Here is a 16095-nt window from a genome sequence, read left to right on the forward strand (position 1 = left end):
TCCTGCCTCTCAGCTGGGCTGGAGGTCCTGGATGGTGACACATCTACTGCCTGTGTCCCGGGGAGGCACCGTGACCTCGATTCAGGGGACCATCTCTCTCCAGAGGTGGATTCTTTCCTCAGGTTACTATCAGAGCCCTGGCCTCAGGCTCCCAGGTTAGCCTTTGTTTGGTGCTTCATGTCCCTAAGATCTGGGGAAGCCTCACCTTTGGAGATGGGGACCCACATACTTGTCAAGGTGGGTGTTCTTTAGTGGCTGAAGACCCTGTGGCTCTGGGTCCAGGAAACCTCTGGGTGACCATTTGCAGAAGAGGCTGCAAAAGGCCACTGGTGCCCCTGAGTGCCTGGGAGGCTGCTTGCCTCCACAGCAGGGTGTGGGCAGTGCCAGCAGATGGTGGTGAGGAAAGGAGGCCATCTCTGGGTCCCAGCGTGTGCACAGGGGAGGGGAGGGTGAGGCAGCTTTGGAACACACTGAATTTTATTAAACCCAAGCCCATTAGGTAGCAATTGTTGACGCAACACCACCATCTGCTGTTAGTTCAGGGCAACTGCGAGGAACCACCAGCACACCCACATAACTGTGTGGGATTTCACTTAGTTTGTCATTCAGACAATGTTTGTTGAGAACCCACTACCCACCATCAGGCAACAGGGAAACAGACGTGATAAGACAGACATGGTCCTTGTCCATATGAAGTTTATATTCCAGACATCCAGTCCTTGGGTCTGAAACCTGGCTGCACGTCCTAACACCTGAGGTACTTTTTCTGATTCCTCAGCGGTGTCTCTGGGAGTGAGGCCCTGGAATCTATCTTTTCAACATCTCCCCAGCGGATTGAGATGCAGCCTGTCCGTGGAGTGGAGTAGTCCATGGTCCACTGGAACCACGGGTCTAGTCCACTGCCTCAGTTTACAAATGGGAACAGTGAGGCCCAGCAAGGGGAAGGTTCACCAGGCGGGCACGTTAGAGACACAGGTCCAGAAACCAGGTGACCCGCCATCTGGTCAGTTGTTCTTTCTAGGGGACTGTGCCACCCTCCTTCATCCTGGCTTTGATTTCCTTGGCTTGTGTTAAAGGATTTTAAAAGGTTGCACCGGAACTGGTAAATGATGCAGTCCTAGCAGTCGGCTCAGGCCCACGAACATGGTGAGTGGTTGAATGTCCCCCGCCGTCTAGGAGGAGAGCATGCGGGCAGAGAGCAGCTTCCGCTTCAGGACAAGCAGGGGTAATGACCCCAGCGCACCTGCCGGGGGCCTAGCTCCATTTTTCACTCTTTTTACTCAATGAATACGAGGCTGAGGAATAAAAGTAATACAACATTGTAGGAAAACGCGACGAGGTAGAGAGTCAGACGGAGGACAAATGTAATTTTACCACCCGGAAATAACTAGTCTTGGTTCTGGTGGATTTCTTTCAGTCTTTTTTCTTTTGCATATAAACCCTCTCTCCCCATTTTGTACATACATATCTATTATATATTAGATATGTATTACATATCTATTATATCTACTTCATATCTTATTCATATTATATATGTGTTTCTTTAAATAGAAATGGGGTCCTGTTTGCTTTATATTTCGAGGTTTTCAGGTTGACAGTCTTGTGAGGTGGGCAGGGTGTCATTGTATTTGTCTTAAGATGAGGACACTGAGGTCCAGGGAGACAAAGCAGCACTCCCCATGTACACCTGCTGGTGATGGCTGTCCAGGACTGGACACCAGGCCTCCTGGTTTCTGGTCACTGTAGCCAGCCTGAGGCTGGTTCACTGTGCTCTGCCTTTCAGGGGTTGGGGTCCTCAGCGGACAGCTGTATGCCACAGGTGGGCATGACGGGCCCCTGGTGAGGAAGAGCGTTGAGGTTTACGATCCTGGGACAAACACCTGGAAGCAGGTGGCTGACATGAACATGTGCCGGCGCAATGCAGGTAACGTGCTGTTCTCTCCTTCTCCCCTTGGGGGCCGTGGGCCTTTCTCTTTGCAAACGCCAGCTCTAAAGGAGAGGCAGAGGGGAGAGACTCCCAGAGCCTGGGCCTCAGCTTTCGTCCTGAATAGGGAGTGTCCATTTTCCGAGCAGGCTCTAGGCTAAGGGAGGGGAGAGCTTGGAACCCCAAGAGCTAGCCCTAGGGGCCCCCACTTAGGTGCAGATGGTTCCTTCCCTCCCAGTGAAGGATGGTGACTTTCACTGTGCACACATGGACACAGACCCAGAAAAGCCCTCTGGTTGCCATCCGTGTCACCTGCCCATGGCTTTGTTGGTCAGCTAAGCACAGGGCTATGTGGACATGGCCAGACAATGACACTTGTTTCTATCCTTTCTTTGCCAGTGCCTGGCTGTGCAAGCCTCTCCCTTCCCACCTGAGCCAATCTCCCTCCTTTTAGGGGTAGCCAGGTCCCTGCTTCACTCTCCCGCGGGAGCATGTCCCTTATTCCTCTCTTTGTACTTCCTGTTTCTCCTTCTCTTCCCCTTTCCCTTCCTGTAGGAATGATTTACCTTAGAGTGGTTAGGTTTTTATTCCTGGAACCTGATACCCCTATTAAGCGATTTCCTTTTAGGACTTTGTCCTGTGGGTCACATCCTGTGTTGGAATATCTTACTTTATGCCTAATTACTCTATGAAAGTGTTGGCTTAGCCCAACTTCCCAGGCTGGAAAGACAAACAGGTGACTTTCAGGCAGATTTATTTCCTTTATACTCAAATTACCTGTTTACTAAACCCATTTGTAGCTGACTTGTTGAAAGTGTAAACAGAGGGGCATTTATTAATTTGCTCATTGCCTAAGCCTGCTGTGATATAACTTGGCATTTGGCCTTAAGCCACATGAGCAAGGAGTTACAGAACCCTCAAGACAGCTGGTCTATCTAGAGTTCGAGAATTAGGTTCAGGTGTAAATGTGTGTATTTATACACGTTCACATATAGATTATTTTTATTTTTATTTTTTTTGAGGAAGATTAGCCCTGAGCTAACATTTGCTGCCAATCCTCCTCTTTTTGTTGAGGAAGATTGGCCCTGAGCTAACATCCATGCCCATCTTCCTCCACGTTTTAAATGTGGGATGCCTGACCCAGCATGGCTTGCCAAGCGGCGTCATGTTCGCACCCGGGATCCGAACAGGCGAAACCCGGACCACTGAAGCGGAATGTGCTCCCTTAACCACCGCACCACCGGGTCGGCCCTATTTTTATAACAAAAATGGAATCACACTGTCATACTGTTTTATCATCTGCCTTTTTAATCTACTTTACAATCTCTCATGAATGTCTTATTATAACACTAAATATATTTACATATTATTTTCAATGGCTAATCATAGTTTAAATAACAAATCTACTATTGGACATTTAGGTTATTTCCATCTTTCCTATAAGTAATGCTTTGGTTATTATAACTGGTCCTTATAGTTAATCAGTGCACGCATCTAAAATTATTTCTTTAGAGTAAAAGGCCAGAAGTGGAATTTTTGAGTCAGAGAGAGCACATGTGCTTTTGACACCATCCAGGAAAGGGGTGCCTTTTATACTCTCACTATTTAATCATCTTCAAGCCTTTAATGTAATTTTGAAAAGATACACAGCATATTGGATTATGGCCTTTTTAAAATTTTGATGAGCAATAATTACATTTTCCTACTCTTGAGTCCCTGCTGCATGAGGCCTTGCCCCAAAACCAGCTCACTGAGATCAGGGTGGGAGGAGTGCCTCGTCCCTGGGCTTTGTGTGTGGGATTAGACCCCAGTCATATAAAGGGATCACAGCTACAACCATTAGCGCCATACAGTATGGATATAACAGGGTTTGTCAGGGAGAAACGTCCAAGCAGAGTGGGAGTAGCGTGCATAAAGTCCCCTGAATTGTCTGATTCCGTAGCTCAGGCTGGATATGGGGAGTCTGCATGGACTGTGGGCATGCTCTGGTAGAGAGGGGCCCGTCCATAATGCTCTACGTATTTATAGGGTCGGGGCAGGGAACATCTGTGGGGCCATGTAGCAGTGAAAGCTCCCTGGTCAGAGCAGTGACTTTGTTAGAAACGGGGATCCTCGGAGCCCAGTGGCTGCTGTCAGTGTGTTCCTCTGTTGAGCAAACTCTCATGGAGCCGATTCTCTGCTACCACGAAGGGGAGGGAAACGAGCCTCTGGGGTAATCCAGATTTCTCCCTCCTCCACCTGATCCCTTGTGCTCCTGCTATAATGTCTCCTATGGCTTCTGTTCGATTTCCAGGGGTCTGTGCAGTGAATGGGCTCCTGTATGTGGTTGGAGGGGATGATGGATCCTGCAACTTGGCTTCAGTGGAGTACTACAATCCCGTCACTGACAAGTGGACGCTGCTGCCAACAAACATGAGCACGGGGCGGAGCTACGCAGGTCAGTGTGCTCCATCCCGACCCATGGAGGCCCTGGGTGGGTTCGCTGGGGGAAAGCTTGCTTAACTTGGGACTGAGTACCTCCTCCAGGGATGGCAGATAACTGTCAGATGTCACCACTCCTTCATTCTGTGCCCATGACAGATACCCATAATTAGCACTTGTTTCCCCAGTGAACCTGAATGCAGCCTCTGAATTCTTCTTTTTTCTTTTTCTTTTTTTTTTTTTTTTGAGGAAGATTAACCCTGAGCTAACTACTGCCAGTCCTCCTCTTTTTGCTGAGGAAGCCTGGCCCTGAGCTAACATTCGTGCCCATCTTCTTCTACTTTATCTGTGGGACGCCTACCACAGCATGGCGTGCCAAGTTCCGAACTGGCGAACCCCGGGCTACCGAGAAGCGGAATGTGCAAACGTAACCACTGCGCCACCGGGCCGGCCCCTGCATTCTTCTTAACAGGGAGTCTCTTCCAGCAAATTTGAGTTGTCATAGAAGGCTTTAGAATTTCATTGCCATTCCTGGTCTGTTTTTTTGCTGGGCTTGGAGATAGAGTAAGATACAGTTCTTGCTTTCCAGAAATTAACTTGGAAAGATAAGACCTGCATACACAAAACAGGAAATGCAAGATGATGTATGCTTAAGTTCTAAGTGGCACTCACTGTACAGGCTTTAGGACATGACAGGTGAGAACTGGCAGAGTCAGGGAACGCCTCCTGGAGGAGATGGGGCTTGATTAAACTTGAGGTGTGTTGCAGTCACGCAGATAGCTGTCCTTTGCTGGTACCCCTTCTGTGAGCCATGGGGCAGTGTGTTAGGTACATCATATATGGACTGGGACTGCACCCTTCCATGTTCCAGATGATGAAACTGAGGTTTGGAGAGTTTAAGTAACCTGCCCAAGGCCGCACAACTAAAACACGGCAGAGTCAGAATTCAAACCCAGGTCTGACTCCTAAGCCCATTCTCTTTGGACTGCTGCAGCTCAGGGTTAGAGATAAAGCATTCCAGGCAAGAGGCTGGAGGGAGGAGTAAGGCGTGAGGCTGCTGTAGAGGCTTGTTCTTGGGGAATGTGTGTGATGGGATTGGTGAGGTGCTGGGAATGGGATCAAAGTTGGTGCTGCTGAGGTCGGGGGTCTGTAGGGATATAAGCAAGCCTATATATCCACGATGTAGCCCAGCTCCTTGTATCTGGTTTTCCAGAAACTGGACTAGTTAGAGCTAACATTTATTTATTGAGTACATACAATGTGCCAGGCATTATCTTAAGTATTTTACAACCATTATCTCATTCAATCTACACCAGGACTCCAATGGTATTCTTGTTCCCATTTTGTATTAGAAAGGTGAATCATTGCATCCTGTTTGAATGTCAGTGTGAAGGAAAATTGTGCCTTGCAGGCTCAAAGGAGTTTGTATCCTATTCTCTCAACACAAGGCTTCAATTGCAATGAACTTATTTCACTTTTTTCCCCTCATTTAGGATTTTTCTTGAGTAAATATAAAAGATTTTAGAGGCGTTTTGGTCCTAGAATGATTCTGTTCTCATGGTTAATTATTAAATAACCCAGCACTATCATTTTCTTTTCGAAGCTGTAGTGGGAAGTACAGGGCATTTTCTAGTACAAGGCCGTGAGGCCAGTGAGGGATCCCTGGCTCCACACCTGCCTTCAGGATAGGGGAAGGCTCAGGGGTGAGAGGTTAGAATTTGATTTATGGCCTGAATATTTCATGCCCATTTCTTCATGTCTGCCCACTCCAGAAGTAGGTGGGAAGGAGACAAGGAGATGTGCAATTTGTGTTCAGATCCATTGACTGAGTGAATCTATTATCTTAGAATCTAAGGAAATGTCCTGAAACCCGAAGATTTAGGACAAAGTTATTTAATGGAGCATTATTTATCATAGCAAAAAACTGAGACCTACTTAATGAGGGAAATGCTTACATAAATTGCGGAGAAATTACACAGTGGAAGTCTTTTTAATGTCATGAGAAAATGTTTGTGATGGACTGAGGTTAAAAAAGGAGGATGCAGAGTGCATGTGCCGCGAGAGCTCAGTCAGGTAGCTGCATCACGGGGGTTTGACGCGCTGCTGCTGAAGGAAGTGGATGTGGGAGTCAGATCTGACGTTGCATCCCAGCTCTGCCACTGGCCCTGGGATGTGGGGCAAGGTGACCATAGGACCGAACCTGTTTTCTCATTTGTAAAATGAGAATAAAATTATCCTAAGCTTCTTCGGGCTGTTCTCAGAATGAATTGCAATAATAGTTGGAATGCGCTTAGCACAATGCCTGCTTGGCACATAGAAACCACTCGGTAAATGATCATGACTATTATTAGAAGCCAGGAAAAATTCCAAAAAGATAATCGTGATCCTCTTTGCATGAAGGGATTAAAGTTTTTTTCTTTGTGTTCTGCGTTTTCCAAATTTTCCATAATGAGAATATTTTACTTTTATAATCAAAAGAGAAAGCTTATATAAAAAAGCAATACAGGAACCTGCTTTTAAAAAAATACTACTTTGTGAAAGAGAAGCGTGGGGTGCAGACAAGATGTCCTCAAGGTCAGGCAGTACGTCTGGGGCTGAGAACTCAGGTTCTGCCCGCCTCTGAGCTTTTATGTCTGCACCTTTATTCAGGAATAAGCATGAAATGAATGTCTTAGCAGAATCTCACTGTAGGGTATCCTGGGGTTTCTTTGAGCAATGTTCTCTCAATCTCGTCTTCAACCAGAAGATTTTATAGTCATGGGAATATGTTAAAATAAGGTTCTAGTTACACCTTACCTGTAGGGCTTACTTGTAAGTTAGGATTTTCTTCAGCTGTGGATACCAGAAAAACAGACAGATATTTGCTTAAATAAGGAAGGAGTGTGTTTGTCTCAGGCAGAAAGAAATCCATGGCTGGTCTAGTGGCTCAGACTGTCATTGAAGAATCAGGTCTCTTTTCTCTTTTCTGTTCTGCCAACTTTATCAACAGCTGCTGCTTCCCCTTGGGCCTTGCATGAGCATTCCAGGCAGGACAAGGGACAAAGCCCAAACTGTAGCACTGGCAGGCTGGCATCATTTTCATGGGGGCCAGGACTGGGTCACATGGCACTTCCAGCTGCAAGGTGGGGAAGCTGAACTCATAATTTACCAGTCTCTATTAATAGAGGATAAGTAGAAGGAAGTTGGCTAAATCAGCCTACAGTATCTGTCATATCTCAGTATATTACAGTGAGATTTTAGAGTCATACACGGATTCACAAAGTTTGCTATTGAGTATGGTTCATCTTGGCTAACATGGTAACACATACAGACATGTATGGAGTGTTCCATCCCTTTCCTCTTTCCCTTCTGAGTTATTATTGTCACAAATTATTCTTTTCTGTGTTGTTAGTTTGTGACTAAATTGAAATGTTTATAGTTATTTATTTTTTATTTTTTTAAAATTGGCATCTGAGCTAACAACTGTTGCCAATCTTTTTTTTTTCTGCTTTTTTTCTCCCCAAATCCCCCCAGCACATAGTTGTGTATTTTTAGTTGTGGGTCCTTCTAGTTGTGGCATGTGGGACGCTGCCTCAATGTGACCTGAGAAGCGGTGCCATGTCCGTGCCCAGGAACTGAACCAGTGAAACCCTGGGCCACCGAAGCGGAGTGCATGAACTTAACTACTGGGCCATGGGGCCAGCCCCTAAATTGAAATGTTTATAGTTATTTTCGATGCTTTCCTTCCCTTTGTCTTTTATGTTATAATTAAGTGTTTACTGACCTATTCTGATATAGATCTGCAGTTTTCTGATTCTGTCTATTTATCTCCTTGCTCAAGGTTTTATAAACCTTCGCCTTTTTGTTACAGGTAGGAGGGCTTCCTTCATTGTTTCTTGTAAGGCAGGTCCAGTGATGGTGAACTCCCTCAGCTTTTGTTTATCTGGGAAAGCTTTTATTTCTCCATCATATCTGAAGGATAGTTTCGCTGGATATTCTTGGCTGAAAGTTTTTGTCTTTCAGTATTTTGAATATATCGTTCCATTCTCTCCTAGTCTGTAAGGTTTCTGCTGAGAAATCCTCAGAAAGCCAGATAGGGATTTCTTTGTAGGTTTTCTTCTTCTCCCTTGCTGCCATTAATACTTTTGCTTTATCATTGGCTTTTGCCAGTTTTAATAGTCTGTGCTTTGGAGAAGGTCTTTTTGCATCTGTGTAATTAGGGGTTCTACTGGCTTTATGTGCTTGTAACTCCAGCTCCTTCCCCAGGTTTGGGAAGTTCTCAGCTATTATTTCTTTGAACAAGCTCTTTGCTCCTTTCTCCCTCTGGAATACCTATAATCCTTACGTTGCTTTTCCTAATTGAGTTGAATGTCTCTCAAAGAATTTCTTCATTTAAAAAAAACTCTTATTTCTCTTTCCTCCACCTTAAGCATTTCTAGATTTCTATACTCTAAATCACTAATTCTGTTCTTCCATAGAATCTGCTCTATTTTTTACGGATTCTAGATTATTTTTTATCTAATTCATTGTCTTCTTCATCTCCAGAGTTTGTTTGTCTTTTTTTTTTTTAAGAGTTTCAATCTCTTTGGTGAAATAGCCCTTCTGCTCATTAATTTTATTCCTGAGCTCATTGAACTGTCTTCCTGAGTTTCCTTGTAACTTGTTGAGTTTCTTTATGATAACTGTTTTGAATTCTCTGTCATTTAGATTGTAAATTTCTGTGAGTTCAGGATTGGTTTCTGGAGACTTGTCATTTTCCTTCTGCTCTGAAGTGTTACTGTAGCCTTCATGGAGTTTGATGAAGTGGTCCTTTGCTGCTTCATTTGTGGTAGTATGAAGTTGCAGATTCCACCTCCCACTGCTGGAGGGTGGGCAGGAGCTGTGTTTTCTGATCTCACTTCATCTGCTGGAAGTTGTGCTGGTAGGGCTGTTCTGCATTCCCCTGGACTGGCTGCAGCTGCTCTGCAGGTTGTGCTCATGTGGGCAGGGCCTCTGCAATGGGCAGGTGGGTTGGGCATCATAGGTGGGGCCTCTGTGCTCAGCAGGGGGCTGGCTGAGCTGCTGGGTGCCAGGCGGGAGGGGCAGTCATGCAGGGGCTGAGCTGCCACTCAGTGGGTCCCTCAGGCTGCTGTGCTCCACAAGTGGGGTGCCTTCTGAGTAGGTGGGGAGCCTTCTTGCCTGCGCTGCACTAAAGGTGAGGGGCACCCATGTTGGGGCTGAGCTGCCACTTGGTGGGTCCCTCAGGCTGCTGTGCTCCACGAGTGGCATGCCTTCTGAGTGAGTGGGATGCCTTCTTGTCTGTGCTGCACTAAGGCCAAGAGGTGCCCATGTCGGGGCTGACCCACCACTCAGTGGGTTCCTCAGGCTGCTGTCTCCATGGGTGGGGGTGCCTTCTGAGCAGGCAGGGCACCTTCTTGCCTGTGCTGCACTGGGGTGAGGGGCACTCACACGGTGGCTAAGCCACCACCGATTGGTGCAGAGCAATCCTGTGGATGGGCTGCAACTCTGCAAGCATTTGCACAGGCCGGGCTTTCCCTGCCTCCTCCTACAGTTGTGCGCAGCTGCTGTGTAAGGACCCACAAACTGGCTCACTGCCCCTGGGGTTGGGAAGGGTGCAGTTACTTAGTTCTACTGCCTCCCAAGGATCCAGTCTACCTGCCTTCAGACGTATAGCTGTGTGGGCCTCTTGGAAGTCCTGCTGTGCTGTGCGGGGAGTCCTCTGCTGGTTAATGATTGTCCATTTAGGTGTAACTTAAAGGGGAGAGACTGAGAGAACAACTCACTCCACTGTGATGCTGACATCGCTCCTCTGGAGTGTTTATCCAAGTATAGAATTTAGCACCGGAGGGTTCTTTCAGTTAGATGACGTTGACTATTATGGGAACTGAACCTAAAGAGATAAATGGACTTGTCTGAGGCCACAGTGCAGCTTGACTGGTGGCAGAAGTAAGATGGGAATTCAGTTTTTCTTACTTCCATGAAGTCAGTCCACTGTTCTTTCCAGGTCGTTTTAGTGTCTTCTAAAAGTAGACGTGAATAACTCATCACTTTCTCTGAAAATGATACAAATGCAGAGCTGTGGAGCTCCCTCTGGGTTTTCACTGAGGGTGCTGAGCGTCGTTAAGCTGAGTGCTGGGGTTGGGAAGGGGAGTGGTTACAATACGAGGTGAGTCCATGTGATGATGTGGGGTGAGACACTAACCTGGTGTTGATGGGCTCACATATGTTCATGGGCTCACATATCTTGTGGGGGACTTGGCTGTTCGAGTGAGAAACAGCCATCTGCTGGCAGCCTGAGTCCAGAGGCCCTTCAATATTTGGATACAAATTGTGCCCATTTCCCTTGGCCGTGGCTTGGGCTGTCTTGGATTCATGAACTCCTTGGGACTCTGAATAACTGGAGAAGCTAAGATGATAACTTTCTCCCCCTTTCATCGTAGGTGTTGCTGTAATTCACAAGCCCTTGTGACCCCAACTCCCACTGCCAGGATGTGGAGGAAGGGAGGGGTGCTGCCTGTGACTCAGAACAGTGGGACCACGACTGCTGGATGCCACTCGCTGCAAGAGTCTGCAGTGGAGCGAGAGCCACCCTCCTCTGACTTGGCAGAGTGGCGAGCTGGTGGAACACCGGTGACCCATCTCCTGCTCCCTGAGGTGTTTTGGCCTTTGCCTTGAGCAGTGGGCTCCTGATAGCTCCAGGTGTCACCTTTGGGCTTTTTTGTGTTTCTACAGGGACAGTGTGTGTATATGTGTGTTTGTGTGTGTGTGTGTGTGTGTGTGTCTGTGTGTAGAACATGGTGTTTCACTGAGTTGGGGGTGTGTGAAAATCTACTGGATTTCTTTACTACTGATCCTTCCCCTATGCTAAAAATCAAATCACAGAAACCTCTCTTCTGGATTCGCCCATTGGGCCCCCGAGACTACTAAAGCTGCTGTCTGCTGGAGGTCATGCTGGACAGCGAATGTCCAGAAATAACTAGCTAGAGGGGCAGTGCTTTGACCATGCCCACACACTGGCCTGACTACTGGCGCTGTCTGCAGAGGAGCTGGCATGCTCAGAGCTGCACCGTGTCCTTTGTGCGTCAGAACTAGGAGCAAAGGGTCCCCAACTCCCCTGCCAGGTGCTTTTCCTTGGGCTCTCCTCTGGGAAGCAGAAGAGAGCTGCCCAGTCTTTAGGCCACTGGTCTTTGATGTCATGGATTCCAGGTTTGGGAGATTTTGTGTCTTTCAGCAGGAAAACTAGCTTTTCATAGAAGCCATGACTAACACACTGGAGAAAAAGATATACATGAAAAACAAAAACAAAACCCAAAGTCTCTGCCCATAATCATCTCAGAGAGGATCCTACCTCTGGGTTTCCCGGGATAGGACAGTCCCCATTTACACTTATAGTCCAAGCTTAATTATTCACAGCATCCCATTTTACCCTCGAAAGTGTTCTGGTTCAAAGGATGAGTAAAAGGTCACCCTACCTCCAAATCCAAAGCTGGGTTTGTCTCTGCATTGGATGGGGTCATGTGTGATTTGGATGGACATGGATGCCTTCAAAGGAGTATGCTTGCTGGGGCTGGCCCTCAGCGCTTTGTGATGATGGTCATGTCTGTCTGATATCCTTTCCTTGTGCTCTCCCCCATTCCAGGGCATGTACCCTCTCTCCAACCCTCTGAACACCCGCCTCCTCCTTGCTTCCCCTGTTAGGGGAGGAGATGGTGGTAGGCCTTGGATGTGTGATCTCTCTGAGGGGTACTTGCATTTTAAGAGAGGAGCTTGATGAGAGCTTTGCTAATTCACAGGTAAAATTATTAATGACAGAACTTCAAGCATCTGGAGGCGGGTATTCAAGGGCACATGGAGTCATTTGTATTTTAAAAAAATAACCTTAAAGCTGTGCTCTTTCTAAACTAGCAAGTTGCTTATGTTGGAATTTCTGGCATAAGGAGGGGAAGTCTTGTGTCTCGAGAACAGTCCTCCCACTTTGGGGGCTGGGGTTTGACCCTCCATGATGCCAAGGTCCACCTGCAGGGAGGTGGGGGCCTTTATAGACCCTGATGTTGAACTTTTGACACAATTGGGCTACTTCAAAGCAGATATTGCAGGAGATTAGTGTTCCCCCACCCCCCTGCCACGACCCCAACCAAAACCCAGGGCCCTCCCTGGCTAGTCGGCCACTTTGTGTATTTACTGTATGTTTATTGTGCACTAAACACTCAACTCTCCTGAAGAGGGAACTTCTCCTTCTGATGTTGAGCAGGTGTTATTTCAGCGAGACATCTGGAGAGCACCAAGGCACCCAGAATTTTTAGTAGCCTTGGGAAGAGACTAAAATATCCAGCTTCGGTGGAGCTGGAAGAAATGTCTCCAAAGGAATCAGCCATGCTTTTAGTTGGGTGCTCTGTCTCACCCAGCACTGGGGATGCCTGTGTTTTCAGAGCTCTGCCTGGCTCTGGATCGGAGGCTGATGGAATGAGCTTTTTGTTCCAAATGTTCTTCCTCCCTCTCTGAGGAAGGTTTGGGACTTTGTTTTGGTGAGTGTGTGTGGATGGTGGGGATGAGGTTGGGCTGGGGCCTGATGTGTGTTATTTGCACAACACCTGATTTCAGGTGAAAGGTGAATTCCCCATCCCCTCCCCAGCCCCTGGGAGCTGGGCTTTCATGCTTGTGTTGGGGAGGCTACGGTTTGTGTGTCATTGTCCCAGAAAGGGTCCCTTCCCTGAAAGCTAGTCAGCTATGTTTTCTGCTTTTGAATTTTTGCTATTGGTTCCACCTCACATCTCCCTTCCCAGGAGGCACTGCCCCTGCCGTAGTGCTGCTGAGGCCATGTTCATTTCATCCTCATGTGTCCTTTCTCATGGGGACTAGAACACTGGTACGTCATCACCAAAAAGCCAATCTGTTCAGCTGCCCACAGATGCCATCCAAAACCTGCTGTCTCTTTATCACCTGGTACGATTCTCTCCACAGTGGACACAACAGACTTACTTTCAAGTCTGTGCTGGCCACGTGGTAGGTGAACCCCCAGTGCCCCCCATTCAGGTGGCCACAACTGCTTGTGAATGCAGCTTTGCCAGTGGTGTATCTGAAATCTGATCACAGTGATGAAATGGAATTTGGTCCAAGGTTACAAGCAGCTTAGACACCACTTGGATACTGATTTGGACGACATAGAAGTCAGACTCTGAATTCCAAAGTTATTTCTCATAAGTACCCAATGGCATCTCTCCATCTAAAAAGTTGCAGTATTATGCAAATGAAAGTGACCTCATTTTCTGCTATGCAATAAGAATACTTAATTCTCTTTCATGACAAACCAGTTGCAATATCCCCTAAGATGCTTTTTGAGCTGTCTTACTTTGATATCTGTTGTGTAAAGTTTATATATTCCTGAGCCAGATCCTTTCAAAGATTGCCTTTTTATAAAATTGAAGCTATAGCTTTCAGGCTAAAATTTTAATGTAGATATTTTTATAAGATAATTTTTCAAGATATTTGAATTGCTTTTTATTGTCCATGATAATGAAATGTTGTGTTCTATATGTCATTCACTCTCAAACATACTTCACGCCTTTAGCTGTCTTCCCTTTGTTTCTCACCCTCCAAAAACTGATTTTTCAGTAGCTCCAGATAGACAAGTCTCTTTAACTCTTTGACTTCTTTCTTGCACCATATTCAAGGGAGATTGCTGAATTTAAAAACACAATCACTAATGTTTCTTGAATTGCTTAGGGACTAATGTTAAGCTTGACTCAGCACTTACGCATCTAGATTGCCTGTCCACTTTATTGGGAGTCTGCTTTCCACAGGGGTGAGGCTAGTTGGCCCATCTCCTGGCAGCTCTCACTGCCTGGCACTGAGCCTGGCACGCCATGGTGTGGGGAAGCCCAGAGAAGGGCCTACTCGCCGCCCTATACTTCTAGTAGTTTCCTAGGTCCAGCGGACCAGTCCTCGTTCTCTTCTGTCCCCTTGTTCTTCTGAAGCTTCCAACAGCTTAAGGCCTTTGCTGCTGGATGACATGTCTTTTGGAGGCATATTGTCTGTGAACTTTAAAAGAGGGGTCACTCCTCATGATCCCCCTAAGAATGTGTTAAGCATATGCTTTGTAGATGCTCATACTACACTTGTAACTTGTTTCTTGAGCTGTGTCTACACTCCAGGCTCTATTTTGTGTACTTATGTATCACTAGCCTCGTTTAAAAAAAATCTTTATTTTTATTATTATTGGGACAGGTGCCATTTGAATTGCCTCCATGCTCTCCCTTTGCACCTTGTTGGATCAAGTTGGGAGGTTGAGTGAACTCATATTCCAGTTAGCTGGAATTTTTAAGGCTCTGTTTGCCTGGAGAAGAAAGGAGGTTGGAATGTAATTTTTTTTAAGTGTTTGCACTACTTAGAGTCCTAAGCCCCTCAAGTTCAGCTGTGCTGTGTATCTACTGACCAAGCAGGGGAGCCGGCAGCACTTCTGACATCTGGGAATGGAAGAGGCTTCTTCCGTGGTGGATAATCACAGCCTCGTAGCCCTTGTGCAGCCTTTGTCATGGGGTGCGGTGAGTCGTGGATATGGTGTCAGCCACGGCAGAAATGCATGGGTCTGTGGTGTTTGGAGAAATGAATTGCTCTAGTGCTTTGTTCTTGCCTTTGGTTTTGAGATTTCAAATTATTTTTCCCCTTTTTCAGTGGCAATAAAGGACCCTTGTTGGACTTCTTGTTTAACTTGTACATGATGTGTAAAATACTTTCTCCGAAAGAAAACTCAAGACACTTGAATGTGTATGTCTGTGTGGGTGCTCTGTCTGTGTGGTTGTCCACAGGCAGGCAGACTCGATCACTGATACCCCATACAACACATTGCATGGGTAAGGTCCTTGATCTGGTGTCCTCTGCTTGGATTTTAGGGACCGTATATCTTGTAAAAGAACACTTGTTACATGCTTGATCTGTTACAGTGATAGCTGAAGAAACAGTTCCTTGGATGTGTTATATTAACAGGAATTGTGTTCTAGTTTCCCATACTGTATGTTACTTTAATTTTAATAAAAGCCAAACTGTGAGAACCTTTCTAGGTATTTCATTTCTGTAGTCCAGCCTCTCACTATGCCTCAGACATGAAAAGGACAGACTTATTTCTGCTGTCTTCAAATTTTAAAATTTTCCCCTTAAGGTCGGCTGGGCAGGGTCTGGGTTCCTTTGGCCTCTGTTCTCTGGCCTCAGCACAGTGCCAGACCCACAAAAACCTTCTTCAGCGAGGCCCAGAGAGGCCAGTTCCTCCAGTACGTGTTCAGTGGTGTGGGCAGCTGCCCGGTGATCATTGTGAGGTGGGTGTACTGGTCTCCAGCATGGGGAGGAGGAGACAGAGATTCAGCGGTAAATAAACATTGATTTTAAAATGTTCATTATAAGACCTAGAGATTTTATAGTTTTTTTTAATGTTTTTATTATTAAATATATAAAATTTTATTAAATGTATACAACTATTTATTAAATGTTTATAAAATATCAACATATGAAATAGTAATAATAGTTAATGTTTATTGAGTACAGTCATGCGCTGCTTGACAACATTTCAGTTAGTGATGGACTGGGCACACGACAGCGGTCCCATAAGATGAGTACCAGACAGCCTGGTGTGTGGTAGGCTATACTATCTAGGTTTATGTAAGTACACACTATGATGTTCGCACAGCGACGAAGTCGCTTAACAATGCATTTCTCAGAACGTGTCCCTGTCATTAAGCGATGTGTGACTGTACTCACTATGTGCCGGGCACTTTTCTAAG

At 46.2% G+C, this 16095-nt stretch overlaps 1 protein-coding gene across 8 annotated transcripts in view; it reads left to right on the forward strand.

The window, feature by feature from the left end:
• Window positions 1–15376, forward strand: part of KLHL3 (kelch like family member 3) — a 133986-nt gene extending 118610 nt beyond the window's left edge. For all 8 annotated transcript variants that reach the window (XM_070570935.1, XM_070570937.1, XM_008513816.2 and 5 more), the window contains 3 exons: window positions 1784–1924; window positions 4218–4361; window positions 10765–15376. In XM_070570935.1, the coding sequence (XP_070427036.1) occupies window positions 1784–1924; window positions 4218–4361; window positions 10765–10793 (314 nt within the window). In that variant the 3' untranslated portion in view covers window positions 10794–15376. The remainder of the gene's footprint in view (window positions 1–1783; window positions 1925–4217; window positions 4362–10764) is intronic.
• Window positions 15377–16095: the final 719 nt, after the last annotated feature.

Source organism: Equus przewalskii, chromosome 13 (assembly GCF_037783145.1).
Source record: "Equus przewalskii isolate Varuska chromosome 13, EquPr2, whole genome shotgun sequence".
Taxonomy (NCBI): Eukaryota; Metazoa; Chordata; class Mammalia; order Perissodactyla; family Equidae; genus Equus; species Equus przewalskii.